General features: G+C 41.0%; 1 protein-coding gene across 3 annotated transcripts; it reads right to left on the reverse strand.

Moving 5' to 3' along the window:
- Nucleotides 1–1,833: 1,833 nt before the first annotated feature.
- SLC46A3 (solute carrier family 46 member 3) lies at nucleotides 1,834–17,388 on the reverse strand. 3 transcript variants are annotated; one of them, XM_050896121.1, is made up of 6 exons: nucleotides 17,356–17,388; nucleotides 16,994–17,206; nucleotides 10,754–11,627; nucleotides 10,251–10,334; nucleotides 8,656–8,812; nucleotides 1,834–4,529 (listed from the first exon to the last, which is right to left on the reverse strand). In XM_050896121.1, exons 2-6 carry the CDS (start codon nucleotides 17,183–17,185, stop codon nucleotides 4,442–4,444), a joined length of 1,395 nt encoding a protein of 464 aa, XP_050752078.1. In that variant the 5' UTR covers nucleotides 17,186–17,206; nucleotides 17,356–17,388; the 3' UTR covers nucleotides 1,834–4,441. The 3 variants fall into 3 exon arrangements, with proteins under 3 accessions (XP_050752078.1, XP_050752087.1, XP_050752095.1); XM_050896130.1 differs by lacking the exon at nucleotides 17,356–17,388 and adding an exon at nucleotides 16,669–16,753 and having other exon boundaries at nucleotides 16,994–17,049; XM_050896138.1 differs by lacking the exons at nucleotides 16,994–17,206; nucleotides 17,356–17,388 and adding an exon at nucleotides 15,505–16,111.
- Between the last annotated feature and the right edge of the window lie 248 nt (nucleotides 17,389–17,636).

Genomic DNA, 17,636 nt, shown 5'->3' on the forward strand with positions numbered 1-17,636 from the left:
TGCTGATGTCATACACATGCATGTGTCAAATCCTGCAAGGCAGCTAATATGATGTGGCATATTACGAGGAAAAAAAAGTCTGTGGTTCAAAAGATGTCATCCCTTGTCATATGTGGGGAGCTTGAAACAATATTTCTAAGACAAGAACTGTCTTTATTCAGCAGGTTTTAATGACTTGGTTAAACTGCTAAGTGCACTTAGTGTTCTGTTGCAGGTAATTTTAGCAGAAATATTGCTATAAACCTCTTTTCACAATCCCAAACATCTCTTGTGCTTTTCAGTGTGCTTAAAGCTGCCAGGAGTTCCCTGTCCATGTGGGCGAAAGGCTCTAGCTTCACTTCTGTAAATTTTACAGTGCTTTTGTGTGCATCTATTGCAAAACATTGCAGCAAATTAAAAACATTGAGATGACACAGTATGAGACACTTCACTGGCAGTTTTATTTGGTTTTATATTTAAATTTGTTTCATTTCAGAAGTGAAGCTTCTAAAATTGTCCTTCACTTGAGAGTTGCAGAGATTAGAGCCTTGTGCTATGAAATACAAGCTATTTCATTTGTATTTTTTGCCTTAGGTTAAACATAGGACCAATAAATTGAACATGAAAGCATAGACCTACTGACTATTTTGTTTTCCATAGCTGTCCTGGTCTTTCTGTGAGCTGGTACACTTTATTAAATATTAGAACTGACTGCTATTTTATAATTGACAAGTTTCTTGGCAGTTTTGTATAAAGCAAAAGTAAACTGTTGTTATAAAGCAAGCTTGGGGTTCAGTAGGCTTTGTATTGCTCTGGGCTCAGGCCAGAAAGGCTGAGGGATTACCTTGCTAGGTCTAGGACAAATTACGGTACGGGCATGGATTTGTAGGAGGATTTTCAGATCTGCTTTCCTACCAACCCTGTTCCAGAAAACAGGGAGCCATCCCATAGTTGTACACAGTTACTGGTACCTTATAGCTCCCCACCTCAGTATATCTAGCTAGTTGGCCTTTCCTGGTGTTGGTTGAAAGACAGATGCTATTGCATCTGACCAAAACTACATTAAGACAAGTAATTTAGTAGAGTTTCTCACTAGTGCAGCGAAGAGCGGACACAGATTAGGAGGCTGGATGTCATTTCTAGGTGGTTTTGTTCAATGATCAGTATACTTTATTATAATCTTGGGTGAGATCAAGCCACATTCAGAGCAAGGAAGTCGTATTGTTCATTATGTCTGTAAGGAAACTAATTTTAGGAGTTAGCCAGGCTGGAAAGCAGATGGTATTTCTAAGAAGCCTATGCAAGAATTTATGCTGTTAATAAGTAATGGGAGTCAAAGAGGACCGAAGCAAAGAGCTTTTGAGATAAGAAGGGTGGGTTGCGCTTGCGCAGTGTTGCAGTGAGCTGGGCTGGGGACTGGGCTTCCTGGCACAGCCCATTTTCTGTTTTACAAGCCTCATTCTGTAAAGCAGGCGCTGCAAGTAGGCACCCATGGAGGCACGCCAAGCGAGGTGTGCTGGCAAGTGGAGCTGGGACAGACCCAGCCTTGGTCTTGCGTTGGACCCAACCTGGGCAAGGGGAAGAAGGCGCTTGCAGATCCACTGGTCTGACAGGTGCAACACAAGCCCCCACGCTGACTTCTTGCAGACAGCAGTGCTGTCCCTGCTCTGCAGTTCCCTGCCTCTCTTCGTGCTGATGTTCTGAGCACATCTTCCTGCACTGCTGTTTGTTTGTTATGACCACAAAAAATAGATGATACCATAGTGCTGCTGCTTCTGCTTACATAAACACTCCTCCACCAGTCATCCCATTGGCTATTGGTCAAAAGACAAAGCAAGAACTACAAATACAACATAGCGTTTAAAAAAAACAAACTTCATTATTAATTTATGTCAAAATAATTTGCATTCATATACAAATAGAGCAACTATTATAAACTTGGAAGATTTTGATTTAATAATCTGAAATTCATTAGTACCTGGTTTCCTCAGCTTGCACTGTGCTAGGCACTTTAAAAACACAGTTCATATCCTTCATGTGTTTTGACCTAAACTTACAGCCAGTTCTAAACGTTGCGTCTACCAGAAATACTTTGCAAACAGCAAGTACTTTGTACAGCAAAATCAAACCATAACAAAGCCATTCCTGAAGTGCACGTGCTTGTTCTCATTTGGACCGACACACCACCACTGCGGAACTGGCTTGCTTTGTTGCTACCTTCCGAGTGCTAGCAGAGGTGTGCACTGAAGAAGAGGAAGTGAAGGCGCACACCCCTTCTTCATTTGCTTTACTTTTTCCAGACAGTTTTGTGTGAAATAGTTAATTTCATAAAGCCTTACATAACTGCATAATGAAGAGGCAAGGAAGACAATGTAATCTTTGTGCTGAAATCCTTCACATCAGTGTTTTCTTAATCTCTCTACAAGTACTCATTATGTTTTGGACCCACTGATTATTGTAAAATAGCTTCCTTCTCCAACAAGTTGGCAGCAACTTGGGCACCTCAAGGGAGGAGAGTTAAGCAGTTTTATTTACTGGCTAGTGTCTAAACTAGCTAGGAAAAGCTAATGATCTTTAATTGCCAACATCAGCCTTGGTAGTTCAGGACAGAAGCGTAAGAGCTGGCTATAGCTGTTAGCTGTGCAAATATTCATTCCCCCTGTCCTGGATAAATGCCATTGTTTTCACCAGTGACGAGTAGGTAGTAGTCTCCTGGACAGTGTAAACTCTCCTTTACCTTATTTGAACCCTCTTCCAAACTTCTCTGTGATCACAATACATAGCTTGGAAACAATGCTGTTGTTCAAACTAAAAGGATCTACAATAGTATCATCATGATGTGGTACTAATATTTTTTGGTGGAGTACCACCGAGGAGTTCTGCAGAAGTACTCTGTTCATATGATGGATATTAATGGCTGTGAGCAGATCACTGATTACACAGCATATGCTATGTGTGTCTTCACTTTTATCCTATGCTGTGTGCATGTGAAGTCAGTTCCCACATCATAGTTGCTTTCCTAGAGTTTTCCTTCTGTAAATGTCAACCACTTTACATCATTTTGATTTCTCTACCTAATCTGTTTTGGGGGAAGAGAGTCACATACAACCTACCTGTACCTTCAGGGATCAGAACAGTATTGGCTGTCAAACTCTCTCTGAAAAAAACATGGGAGTGGTCCTTAACATGGTGTTGTATTTGTGCTTCTGCTGTGCTGTGCATTCCAAAAGCTAATCCTCTGGATAATTTCTACTTAAAGATCTCAAGCAAAAAGGTGAAGAGTCAATGCAGAAACTGATTCCTAGGTTTGGCAGTCTCACCAGTTTGCACTGTGGCCCTGGGCAAGTCACTTGTCCTCTCTGTTAATTTCTCTCTCTCTGCAACAGGGAGGATAATATCTATTATGGAAGGAGGTTCTTAACAGCATTTGTAAAGTGCTTTGAAAATGAGAAATGCTGTTCAAGTGCTTGTAAATTATGCTGCATTCATTGCAAGATGATTAGATGCATGATTCAGATTTGGTCACCTCATTTCAGGGTTGTTAAAAAAATAATCAAAGATCCACTGAAAAGAAATGCTATTACAGCCTTTCAATAGAAGAAACATTTAAGCTAAGTACAGCCAACTTACTTAACTAGACAACAAGAAATACCTATGGGACAAAAGATAGAAGTGTCTGTACGCAGTCCCCAATATATGGAAAACGATAAAAATAAATGTGCAATATGGCCTCTGCAAAATGTAGGCATAGGCCTAACTTCACACTCTGCAAGCTGGAAATTTTCTAAGTATGACAGTTCTGTGTGAAAATCCATTTTAAGAACGAAGTCACAGGCATGGTCCACACATCATACATTAAACTTGCACAAACACTCTCTGCTAACTGCAGAGCAGTAAGTCGACTTACAGCAGATGCAAGTACTGCCTCCAGTTTGGTTCCTTTCTGAAAAAACTACCTTTTAGTTTAGTAATTTTAGACAGGTTTGGGGGCTTCACCATTAAGACAGGCCTTTTAAGATGTACACAGCGGACTGCATCCTCAGCTGGCGTGAGCTCCACTGGCTTCAGCAGAATTGCCAGCACCCTCCGAGTTGATAAGCTTCTCTCTGTCACCCCACTTAGAATGATAGAAGATGGATCACAATCCACAGCTGACATTCTCAAACTTGAGAAAGGGTAAGTGGAAAGAGAGTATCATCCTACCTTACTTTTTTCTTCATGGTGAAAGCAGCATTAAAATCTCCATTGCCAGCCTATTTGCATAGTTAAGTATAAGAGCTAGCTTTATTCAAGTGCTAAAAAGAGACTGGATATAGAGTGCTACCAATTTAGTGCTCATTGCTGCAGGGCCACTTTGAGATTGCATCTGCAACTGTTGTGTTATCTCTATGGTCTCTGTATGACATAATGGTCTCTGCCACTACATGTCAAATCAGAAAACCCAGGTAGGTGAATCCTTTGTTCAACTATCAACGCTCTCTATGCTGGATACTTCTTCAGGTACAAGCAGAGCCAAGTCCTCCCCATTCCAGCTTGTGCACAGAAGCCAGCTGTAAGACACAAATAAGACAGATATCTTTAGCTGAGATGATAGTTAAGTATAGCATGCCGATTCAGCACCAACAAACACCTCCGATAGCTCTGTTACGGCCATCTTCTGTGGCACAAAGCTGTTGATGTATCTTAGTAAACAAAAGCAATGACAGTACTTGCCCTTATTACACAAGTTAGACAACATCACTACTGCTGTCTTTGATAAGTACTAAACTACAATGCGTGATTTATTACAGACTGGAACAACTACCCTTTCTGCTCTCAAATAGTAACATTGCATGACACTCTCAAAAGAAAGGTTTTAGAGAAAGATTATTCAAAGGGTGGGGTACCTGAGACACTAATGATAGAAGGAAAAGAAAAATAACTTCCAAAAATTTACGGTGATGATGGAACTACAGTCCTGATTGCAGGATGGACTAATTGATGGTAAGTATCTGTTGCCTTTTGCACAGAATAGAGTGCTTAACAGAAACTTTCTCTACCATACAGCACTGAACTAAACTAGAACGAATGTTTTATAGAACAGAAGTATCTACTGGGCCTTTGTTAATATAACTGAATTCCTCACTTTATTACTTCACTGAAAAGTATTCTCCACACTCAGCACAAGACCCCTTTGCTTCAATTCCCTCAGGTCTGAGACCCATCACTACCTTAGTCTTAAGCTACCATTAGTGCAGCTTCTCTGAATACACTGTGTAAAACACTGTAGTCAGGCAGGCACAGACTTGAAATTATGTGAAATGTTATAAACCTACAGCATTATCACTGCCTATTTAAAACTTAAAATGCAGTTGATGTAGAGATAAAAGGTGACTGAGGTAAAGTCTAAGCATTAGGAAAAAAGATAGAAGTCTCCAGCAAGACTACCACCCTCTTAAGAAAAACAGCTTTTTCCCCCCTAAATATAAATCTATTTAATAAAAAGTGATCCTTCTGTCATTTAAGTTGATGTTCCAGCATCCTAAAAAGACATAATTTATATTGGAAATAATGTAAAGTGAACTTCGCTTTTGTGAATACTCATGAATAATGACCTTTCACTGTCAGTATTACTAGATAGTCACTAGATATGATTAGATGTAAATGCTATAGAGGCATATTTTTTAAACATGTCTAGAGGTTTACTCATATGGGACTTAAAGTTAGTGCAAATCTTTTACAGATTTTGATGGTACTGGGTCACAAGGTACCCATGATCAAGGACTGGGACAGATAACTTTCCATTAAATTCACTGGGTGATTGGTCATGTTTACAACCCTCATGAGCATCTAGAAGAGCTCAGACTGCAAAACTAAGCTCATGCCTTTCAAGTTATAGAATCATAGAATGGTTTGGGTTGGAAGGGACCTTAAATATCACCTAGTTCCAACCCCCCTACCATAGGCAGGGACACCTTCCACTAGACCAGGTTGCTCAAAGCCCCATCCAACCTGGCCTTGAACACTTCCAGGGAGGGGGCATCCACAACTTCTCTGGGCAACCTGTTCCAGTGCCTCACCACACTCAAAGTAAAGAATTTCTTCCTAATATCTAATCTAAATCTACCCTCTTTCAGTATAAAACCATTACCCATTGTCCTATCACTACACTCCTGATGATAGAATCCCTCCCCATCTTTCCTGTAGGCCCCCTTTAAGTACTGGAAGGCCGCTATAACGTCTCCCTGGAGCCTTTTCTTCTCCAGGCTAATCAACCCCAACTCTCAGCCTGTCTTCATAGGAGAGGTGTTCCATCACTCTGATCATCTTCGTGGCCCTCCTCTGGACCCGCTCCAACAGGTCTATGTCTTTCCTGTGCTGGGGATCCCAGAGCTGAACACAGTACTCCAGGTGGGGTCTCATAAGAGCGGTGTAGAGGGGGAGAATCACCTCCCTCGACCTGCTAGCCACACTTCTTTGGATGCAGCCCAGGATATGGTTGGCCTTCTGGGCTGCGAGCGCACATTGCTGGCTCATATTCAGTTTTTCATCCACTAATACCCCCAAGTCATTCTCCACAGGGCTGCTCTCAATCCACTCATCGCCCAGCCTGTATTTGTGCTTGTGATGATTGCCCCGACCCATGTGCAGGACCTTGCACTTGGCCTTGTTGAACTTCATGAGGTTCGCACGGGCCCACCTCTCAAGCCTGTCAAGGTCCCTCTGGATAGCGTCTCTTCCCTCCAGCATGTCGACCGCACCACACAGCTTGGTGTTGTCGGCCAACTTGCTGAGGGTGCACTCAATCCCGCTGTCCATGTCGCTGACAAAGATGTTAAACAGCGCTGGTCCCAATACCGACCCCTGAGGAACACCACTAGTCATTGCTCTCTGCTCGGACATCGAGCTGTTCACCGCAACTCTTTGAGTATGACCATCCAGCCAATTCCTTATCCACCAAGTGGTCCATCCATCAAATCCATGTCTCTCCAATTTAGAGACAAGGATGTCATGCGGGACTGTCAAATGCTTTGCACAAGTCCAGGTAGATGACATCCGTAGCTCTTCCCTTATCCACCAACGCTGTAACCCCGTCGTAGAAGGCCACCAAATTTGTCAGACAATTTGCCCTTAGTGAAGCCATGTTGGCTGTCACCAATCACCTCCTTATTTTCCATGTGCCTTAGCATAGTTTCCAGGAGGACCTGCTCCATGATCTTGCTGGGCAGAGAGGTGAGACTGACTGGCCTGCAGTTCCCGGGGTCTTCCTTTTTTCCCCTTTTTAAAAATGGGGGTTATGTTTCCCCTTTTCCAGTCAGTGGGATCTTCCCCGGACTGCCATGACTTCTCAAATAGGATGGATAGTGGCTTAGCCACTTCATCTGCAAGTTCCCTCAGGACCCGCAGATGCATCTCATCAGGTCCCATGGACTTGGCACCTTCAGGTTCCTTAGATGGTCTCAAACCTGATCTTCTCCTACAGTGGGCGGTTCTTCATTCTCCCAGTCCCTGCCTTTGCCTTCTCCGACTTGGGCGGTGTGGCTGGAGAACTTGCCAGTGAAGACTGAGGCAAAAAAGTTGTTGAGTACCTCAGCCTTCTCCATGTCCTGGGTAACCAGGTCTCTCGTTTCCTTCTGGAGAGGGCCCACATTTTCCCTAGGCTTCCTTTTATCGTTGACGTACCTATAGAAGCTTTTCTTGTTGCCCTTGATGTCCCTGGCCAGATTTAATTCTATCATCAGGGCTTTGGCTTTCCTAACCTGATCCCTGGCTGCTCGGACAATTTCTGTGTATTCCTCCGAGGCTACTTGTCCTTGCTTCCACCCTCTGTAGGCTTCCTTCTTGTGTTTGAGTTTGTTCAGGAGCTCCTTGCTCATCCATGCAGGGCTCCTGCTGTTTTTGCCTGACTTCCTCTTTGTTGGGATGTATCGCTCCTGAGCTTGGAGGAGGTGATCCTTGAATATTAACCAGCTTTCTTGGGCCCCTCTTCCCTCCAGGACTGTATCCCATGGTACACCAACAAGCAGATCCCTGAAGCAGCCAAAGTCTGCTCTCCTGAAGTCCAGGGTAGTGAGCTTGCTGTGCGCCCTCCTCGCTGCCCTTGGGATCTTGAACTCCACCATTTCATGGTCACTGCAGCCAAGGCTGCCCTTGAGCTTCACATTCCCCACCAGTCCCTCCTTGTTGGTGAGAACAAGGTCCAGCATAGTACCTCTCCTTGTTGACAGTAACAGTGAACTCATTAACAGTGAACTCGTTAACAGTTAATCTTAACTAGTTAATGGTAACAGTGATCTGTTACTTCTGTTCTTTGTCAAAGGCTTTCCTCAGGGACACGTGTACAGGTCTCAAACCAAGGGAAGGCACAAACATGCAGTCAAGGCTACGCTGTATCCCAGTAGTAGGACATTCAGGGTAGATTTCAGTTTGGGGGAATTAGGTGACAAGTTCACAGCATGGAGCTGAGGGGAGGTAGCTGGATCAGGGCCAGAATGGGACTGATGATGGGAAATCTCCAGCAAAGGTGTAGGGGGGTAGGTGTTGAAGAGAGAGAAAGTGTGAAAGTAGAGCTACTACAGCACACTGGAAAATAGTGCAGTTTGAGAACTACTGCACTAAACTATACAGCTTCAACTCATGCCAAAACAGAAATTACTGGCAAAAGCAGTCAGAAGCACCCTCCTGATCTGTACTTACCATAGGACAGCCAGTGGAATTAGACAAAGGCCTGCTGATAGGAGGAAGCTAAAGCCTGAAAACCATGCAACCGTAGCTGCATAGAGAATATTAAAAACTGAAAGTGAAATAGTGCCGGTCACAACTTCTAAACAGGCAATACAAGCAAACACAGCACCTGCCAAAAACAAATGGATGAATTACAAACAGAACAAAATAACCCCAAACCCCCTTCAAAGTACTGAAGTTTTAAAACTTGTTTTGAAAGATCTATCTATCTATCTACAGTATTTTAGCAAGTATGCAAGTAACAAGCACCTGAGTATCATATGTCTTTGCTATGGAAGTGTCTTCTGTGGGGACTCCTACAAAAGACTTGGTTTTTAAATGAAAAAAAAACAAAACCAAAACCAAACATTTTGCTGATGGAAACTATTTTTCTTTGCTACTATTCTGTCACCGTACCTACTTTCTTGAATCTGCTTATCACATGAAATTCAAACTGTTCATCCTCACTAACCATGTTCTGCACATCTCCATCCTTTACCCCTTCCAATTCTCCTCTCGATTCTCACTCTTCCCTTTCTTGTTTCTTCCTTCTCTAATCTTCACTCTTATATGTGGAAAAGGCTCTGATCCAACAAAGACTGCTGGTTCAGCACATAACCATCTCCTCATTTTTTAAAGGAACGAAACAACATTTTTTGCACGGAACTACCCACTGGTGGCAGTCTATCCCACCAGTGTCTTGTTGAACACATTCTCCCAAGCCGCATTCATATTCATGGGATCATAAACAAAATCACAATAGGTAAGCAGAAAAGGATGACAAGAGGCAACCTGATTCCTGCATCAAACTACTCAAGTAGCCAAAGCCCTGAAGAACGCCAAGAAACTGCAAAAACAGAGGTGTATGTTAGCATAGTTAAGTACAAAGAGATCTTTGTTTTAGTGTATAAAGATATGTCTTTTAAAAAATAAAACCAAACAACTCAGGAGAATGCTTCTAGAAAGTATATGCTACCCAAAAGCAAAATACGGGATACTAGAGCCACATTTTGAGGCCTGACACACTTTTTTCTGTGTTCCATAAGGAAAGGACTTTGAGAAGTAGTATCTGTTGGGACACGTTTAAGTAGCCACAGGCACCTGTGAAGCCAGGTACATAGCTCAGGATCCAAGTCTAACTGTTTTCAAGTGCTTTGAAGGTTGACCACCTACTGCTTACCCTTCTAAATTATTAAGTGTGACATTGACTAAATAACTGAAATATAACCTCTGCATGTCAAAATCTTGTGAATGTAGAAGCACTTGTGAAATCACATCTGTATAAATCTTGAGCACTCCTCTGCTTCAAGTTCCCCATGGTCTTCATTTTTAGAGCAATATCTCCTTTGAAGGTTGAAACTTGCAGTAGTTTTTAAACACAATGTTGTTTATATTAAATTCAGAATCAAAAGCCATTAATATCATGACACAGGGTCATATTACATGGAACTTGAAAGAAAAGCAGTCTTAAAATACTAATACATATCTGTTTGTTTAAAGGTAATCTTGGCGCATCTCTGTTCTGAAATAGCATATTATTGTATTGTTTAAAAACGAATTCTACTCACCCTGTTCACCAGCGAGAACCACTTTTGACAGCATGGATCGGAGAACAGGAATAGGCATAAAGCAGAGCAAAGATGGCACTCTGACTGTAAAGCAGTGAATCAGTCATGAGGCATTGAAGCAATAAAAATCCAGGATTTTACAAATACATTGCAAATGAATTAGTCATATACTTTTGAATGCTCAGTTCCCCAAATAGTAAAAGGCAATAGAAAAGTCAAACTAGAAGTGCACTGAGACACAATTATCCAAGCACAGAGAAATTAATAAATCCAATATATCTGTATGGCACTAAACCCAAATCATAAGCAAGTAATTCCATTCTCTCTCCACACATTTAATCTTTTAATTAAATCCTAAATCAGTCTGACCAACCTTATATATTTTACCCCTCTATGACCCTTTCAAGGTGGTACATCCAATATCTACCAACTGCACTCACTACAGACAACAGCAGTATTTTCATATATATTGTTGACCATGGAGCAACTGATTCTGAACTCACCTAAAAACATGAGCAGGGTAGTTCTGGCAAAGGCAGCCATGACCATTCCTCCAACGTAAGAAAATATCCCGATAAAGACAATATAAATGTCTTTGAGACATTTAGAAAATAAGTAAACTCCTAAAAAACTGGTCAGAGAAACAGAAGTGAACGCAGCTGCTCCATATCCAATGTATACTTCATTCCAGCAGAGTGGCTCATCCAGTTCATACAGTGTAAAAAGCGAACTCCCACCAACCATAGTAAACAAGTAAGTCATAAATGTAAAAAGTAACACAATTATTAAAATTCTCTTTTTATAAGGGGCAGTTTTAAAAAGCATGTACACTCCAGAAAATGTCTCTCTAAGAAGTTCTTTACAGGATATTGGTGCCTCGTGCTGAAATTCAGATACGCCTACTGTATCTTCCAGAAAAAATATAATATAGATAATATTAACAACATGAAGCAGAGATGCTGTCACAAATGTCCATGTAAAGCCTATTCCTCTTAGAAAGTAGCCAGATGACAGTCCTGCCAATCCAGATACAACTCCAAAAATCAAATCCACCACAGCTATTCGTGTTGTTTTCTGCTTCTCATCATGACACACGTCTGCTATAAAAGCAAAGCCTCCTCCAAGGAAAGCTGCCATACTCCCAAACAGTCCAGTAATAAATGCAACCGCAAATAGGATAGAGAGTGATAAGGAAAAATATGATATTACAGTGAGGCAAATATCAGCAATCAAAGCTCCCACTGATGGTAAAACTAAAGACCTTTTGCGTCCCTGGCGATCCCCATTAGCTACAACAACAAAGGCAACTATAAGGCTGGGAACTGCCCCAGTTAAGTCCAACTGCATATTAAAAACAGAGGCTTTTTCTTGAACTTCCTGCAAAGAGAAAACAAAAATAATTGTAAATACTATAATACATTGTAAAAAAAAATAAAAATAGATCATCTATAATAACATTCCACTTACATAATGATTAGCATGCAATATAATGTATAGCACAGCACATGTTTATAGATTATAAATTATATTATAAAACATAATATATACAATATCATTTTGTAAGATTATATGACATTATAATATATTATGCTATAATAAAATACAGTACATTACTGCATGTTTATAAGAATGCATTATATTACAGTACTAAGGAAATACAAGGGAATACAAAGGAATACTAAGGAATTAGTATATAAGAATACAAAGGAATTGCATATTCAAAGACTCTCACTTTTGTAATTTTACCTTCAATATTCCTTAAACATCCCATTACATTTTAAGCCAGAACTTATTTCTTAAAATACCGTCTTACTAGTACTCTTGACACAGAAGTTTCAATGGAGACAAGAGAACAATTCTTTTGAACATGCATTTACAAGAGCTGGTGCTTACACTGTAAGTATCTCCTTCGGTACAGGGTATGGTAAAAGGACACTGAGCCTATTTTAGTCTCTCAGAAATCAGTAGTAAAACACTCTTTGATTGAGCACCCCATGCTCCCTACTCACAGGAGATCATTTTTCTTCCCAAATAATCCTACTGAGAGGGTTACAAGAAACAATTCACTGCCTAGCACATTGTGCAAGTAAACAGATTAGAATTTGCTCTGACATCCCAATGTACAATTTTAATAATAATAATAAAAATGTGAAACACAGCATTAAAAATTATACTGACTCACAGATATGTGAATTAACTAATTTTTAAAACACTGGAAAGCTCTTTGTTCAGAAACTGTCCAAATCAGTGATGTCTCTATAGATACGCTACAGCAGGTATTCACATAAGGAACAGCAGCTAACATTATGACAATAAACTGTAAACACCCATTATGGGAAAAATTTCTGAGTTCTTCTTAACAGAAGTATAAAAATCAAACGTAGCTGAAAAACAACTAGTTAACAGAACATGAATGGCTGTAGAAAAAAGAACTAAAGAAAAGTAAATTTTAAAAAAAGACTATCATCTTGTTATGAAGCCAGCTGCTAAATGACACTCAGCAAGCTAATTCAGATCTTGCTTTTAATACATCGATGCAGGCTAGACAGACAGCAGCCACAACAGCCCTTTCAAAGACAACCACCTGATCAGACAGAAGAGCAGCAGGGGACAAGGAAGTAACTTCATTCACACAAACCCTTTACAGGTTTGTAAGATAAACTTTCAGATGCAGAGAGTAAAGTCACTCTGAAAGTTTTCTTCAAGTTTTCTGAGGTATCACACTGACTTGGGCAGGGGTTGCACTTCAATCAGTAGCAGGTACAGCTGTGCAAGTCTTCCCAAGCCATTCTCAGCCTGTATTCAAGCCATCTACATTCCATGTTTTAGGTGCTTCCTCTGTAGCTAACATAATTCCCACTAAGTAACATCTAAAAGATGAAAAACCCCTAGAATTTCCAGGAATATGTACTTTTTTTACTTGGGCTATTTTAAAAGCTGCTGAATGCTTTATAAATTCATACTTGTATTTACAGGCAAAGACCATGAGTTTCTATTTCAATCTCTTCCTTTGTTTACAAGATACAATGTTTTATTGCAAGAGGAAAATTCAACTGATCCTGAGGCCCTCAAGGAAAGCCCTCAAGATCCCCAGCGCTCTGGAGTCTTTTACTCTCTTCCCTTATGGTGTCTGACTGCTTTAGGATTCATAATGTCCTGTCCACTGGCCAGCACTATTGTCACCCTGCAAGGGTCAAAAACATGAAGACTGAACAAACAGAGATGGAAAATGATATTCTGATCTTTAACTCCTTCCCTGCTGACAAAGAGAACTCTATGTAGTTGCAGGTATTGCTTCTTTACTAGGAATATCATGTTCAAAGACATGAGCATCAAAGAAATGCTAATACATTAGAAGTAAAACTAAATGTTATTACACATCACCTCAACTCACATTAACCATACGATACAAATATTATTGCCAAACCATTATGAAGTGTAAAACTGGAGGAATAAAACAGCAAAGACTTAGGTTTCATTGTTTTGGAAGTAGTTGCGCAACATAAAGAACATGGCTACACATCCAGATAGCGCAAATGACCATAACCTTGCTGACATAAATTACTTGCTGTCTACTGACAAGAAGAATAAGACAGAAGTACAGGAAAACTCCATTTAGAGTGTAAGGCACTCAACTGCCTACTTTATGTTTTTCTAAAGTCAATGGAAAGGAATATAGAAAATGATAGGTCAAACCCTCAGCTGCTTTAAAATCATGTAACTATTAAATAATCAATGGAACTACATAAATCTGAAGAGAAAGGTCTAGTTTTTTAATCTGCAAATTTACTCTACTCTGAAAAAATACTCATGGTGGACAGAAATAGTTCTTAAAATCACAGATTTCAAAATTAAAAGAATGAAAATGAAGAAGCAATTCACTTACATAAGGATTAAATTAAGAGAGAAGTGTAGCGCCTGAGGCTGAATAATGTACAGGACATGATAAACTGACAGGCTCATAAAATTAAAAAATACTATTCAGTAGTAAGGGAAAATGCATGGATTGGATAATAAAAAAACTGGATGATAAATAATGTTTAATGATTAATAACATAGCTCTTTCTGAGCTAAAAAAAAAAGGATTATCCAAGCCAGTGATTGGAGTGCTTCAGCTTGTATTCAAATTATCTTTGGACTAATTTTATTATAAAATGACTAATTTCCTTCAAATTGTAAGAAATAATTAATCTAAATGCTGCAAAGACTATCCATTTTGAACTATATTCTACTTTTTTGCAGGCTCCCAGTGATTTTTGTCTTCAATTTCCTTTTACATTTTGCTTTGAAATAGGTGAGATTAGTATAAAGCTTCTCCATTCTCAGAACGGAAGGACTTACACTAAATTAACTATTAAGGGAGGTGTTCTTCTAAAAGTTAATGCCAAACACAGACTGTTGGGAACACTCCCGAGAGCAAAATTTACAACATCTGTAAACATAAGTCAGTTAGGACGGTCTTGGAAAATCCAGAACACCTACTTCACATATCCTCAGCAAAGAGCTTGGGACTGAGTTACTGGATCTACTCTTTGGGCTATACACAGGACTGTTACTCAGCACAGAGACCGGGTTCCATTGAAATTAATGGGTGTTTTGAGCATTTTACATTCTTACACTATCGTCACAAGTGTGGTATCAAAATGCAGGGAAGACATCCAGACAAGAGCATAATTGTTTGAAAGCTCATGCCCTGCTGGCAATCATTGAAATGGAGGGAATGGAAATTTGGCAGGAAAGGGAAACAAAGAAGTTCTGTTGGCCATTATTCAACTACAGTCTTGAAGGTCTCATGTTCTCAAATATCAAGTTAATTATACTTTGTAACCTTTATGCTAAAAAACGTGTACCGTGTTTATTCACCACCACATCAATCAGAGATGCCATCTAAACTTCAGCTGAAATTAAGCACTCTGCTTCAGTGTTTTGCAAAAAGAAATAAGAAATCTTATATCCTGAACCATAGGTGATTGCAATTTGAAAATCAGGTTGAATTTGGGGGGTTTCTAGCAAATGCAAAGTGCAGAAAAGTTTGTGAAATGTAGGTTTCTTGATGGGCTCTGCATTTAGAACTGTATGCACCACGTACGTTTTTCTTAAGAGTTGCTACTTCTGTATGACAAAATGCCCACACAGAGCACCCAACAGGGAGCTAATACTAAAGAAAACACTTTGGGGGAGTAACATACAAACATTACTCAGACAATAATTGGTTATTATCTCCAAACCAATTCCAATGGGTAGCATACATTACCTTCCTCGGCTGATGGGTTAGCCCAGAAGGCACGCTGGACTACAATTCTATTGACCTTTTTACTTTCACATTCTTTCTACTAAGACTGGCTTCTGTCACATGAGGAAGAACCTACTCCGCACTAAAAATCCTGAATTCTTTCTTTGATCATCTTCAATAGAAGCACGTACCATTAAAAAATTTCTTTTATATACAACAAATGAGGCAGATACGCTCAGGTGTTCAGTCTTGTGCATACGCAGCACATCAGAGATTCAAATCTGGGATGTGAACAAAAATTTTCAAGTGCTACCTTTTCAGCAGAATAGGGGAATGCCAGCTGACTGTTTCCATAACTCCATCTTCTGTTTAATTTACAGTCCGAGTCATCTACTTTTCTGCCCTACAGTGGTTTCATGTTCCACTTAATCCAACCTAACTGCCAGTTGTTGTTGCCAAGGATGGTTCTGTTGTAGCTCTTCTGGAAATCTGTTCCCTCTGGCATCCCCATGTTAGATACAGCAATCATGTGGCCACAGAGTGTGTCAGAGCAGTGCACTGCTTCAGAAAAAAACAACACTCAAAAAGCAACAAACTCAAAAAAAGAGATGAGCTTTCTGTTGAATCAGTGCCCCAATCAAATCCAAACCGTAGCCTGTAACTGTGGAATTGCGAGATACAAGACATGGAGGGAGCAACAGGAGGAGAGGGGAAAGGAAAGTATGGAGTATGATCATCTCTTCTGCTGGCAGCCCATAGTCAGTTCTACTTAAGTGTAGCATTAAAACTGCATTGGAAGTGCAACGGAAGAGATTCCAATCAACAACTAGCTATCCAGCACACTGAACTATGAAAAAGTGCTAAAAATGTAATTGACCATGGGATGCTGTCATCTTGATGTCTTTGTATTTCAACAAGGCAGACTAGCACTCTGAATGGTAAACCATCAATTATATTTGATTGTGCAAAGATCAGTTAAAATTTTTTTCACATTTTAAAATTACAAAATTTTTTATTTTACTCTCCCTCATTCTTCATTCTTGTAATTCCTCTGAAATAAATGTATTCTAAACTAGATCATATTCCTGAAAATTACAGGACATTTGCTAAACTTTACACAGTTACAAAGAACACTAGAAGTCACAAAGACAACTGATGGCTCATAAACACATGCAAAACCGTTACTGGAAGGAGGAGCCTCCAGTGGCACCCGTTGCAATGTCAGCCCAATGCCAATTTGGGCCCAATCCTCTAAGATGATTTTCAGCTCCTGCGAAAATATGAATTTATCTCAGCATCTTCCTGGAGACAAATCTTTGTCTTTAAAGCACTACAACTACCTACAGCACAACACAAGAGCAATGAGACAGTAAAGTGATGGCAGGTTACAAAACTACCGCTTTTCCATATATAAAAGGTTAAGTAAGGTTATATAAAAGGAGGTTATGCTGAGACAGCACTTCCTGGCTGCAAGTTTATTTACAACTGGTTTTTTTTTTTCCCCTCTTACCTTCTGCTTGATATAAGTCGGGCTACTTTTATTCTGCTCACAGTAACTGGCATTGTTGTTGCTTACGAAAGTGGAGTTGTACTCTTCCTCCCACAGCCGCCGGTAGATGAACTGCTGCACCAGCGGGCTTGTCAAGGAAGACGCAAATATGTAGATGAAAATGACAGGCTCCACGCACAAAACCTTCCTCATTTCTGGGTTTGGGCTTTAATCCTGTGTATCAGAAAACAAAACGCAATTACTCACGACGTAAAAGGAAAACACCCGACCTGCCGGCACGCTCCGCCCCGGCTGCTGACAGCCCCTACCTGCCCGGGAGACCCCATCAACGAGCCCCCCCCCTCCGCCCCGAGCGCACCTACCCCGCCGGCACTGGCAGTGCCCGCTCCCGCTGCCCGCCGCCCGCCGCCGCCTCCCTCGGCCGGGCTGTGCCCCGCGGAGGCTGCCCCCGCCCGCCGCCCGCTCTCCTCCGCCCCTCCCCGGCCCCCGGCGGAGGTCACGCAGTGCCGGCGGTGCGTGACACCGAGAGGCGGGACGAGGAAGACAGGCGCGTCCCTCAACGGAGGAGTGTCCCCCGCCACCCCGGCGGCGCTCCCCCCCCCCCCCCCGCGGCCGAGAGGACGAAGCCGGGCGCCGCCATCTC

The sequence above is a fragment of the Gymnogyps californianus genome, chromosome 1 (genome assembly GCF_018139145.2).
Source record: "Gymnogyps californianus isolate 813 chromosome 1, ASM1813914v2, whole genome shotgun sequence".
NCBI lineage: Eukaryota > Metazoa > Chordata > Aves > Accipitriformes > Cathartidae > Gymnogyps > Gymnogyps californianus.

What these genes read in the sequence shown, in the direction of transcription:
- SLC46A3 (XM_050896121.1), bottom strand. Translation starts at nt 17,185, where the DNA reads ATGAGGAAGGTTTTGTGCGTGGAGCCTGTCATTTTCATCTACATATTT. An exon ending in GGTTCTCGCTGGTGAACAGG is followed by an intron (nt 8,813 to 10,250) that starts GTGAGTAGAATT and finishes TGTTTTTGGCAG; the next exon opens with GTGCTGTGTTTGCTTGTATT. An exon ending in ATTCCACTGGCTGTCCTATG is followed by an intron (nt 4,530 to 8,655) that starts GTAAGTACAGAT and finishes TGTGTCTTACAG; the next exon opens with CTGGCTTCTGTGCACAAGCT.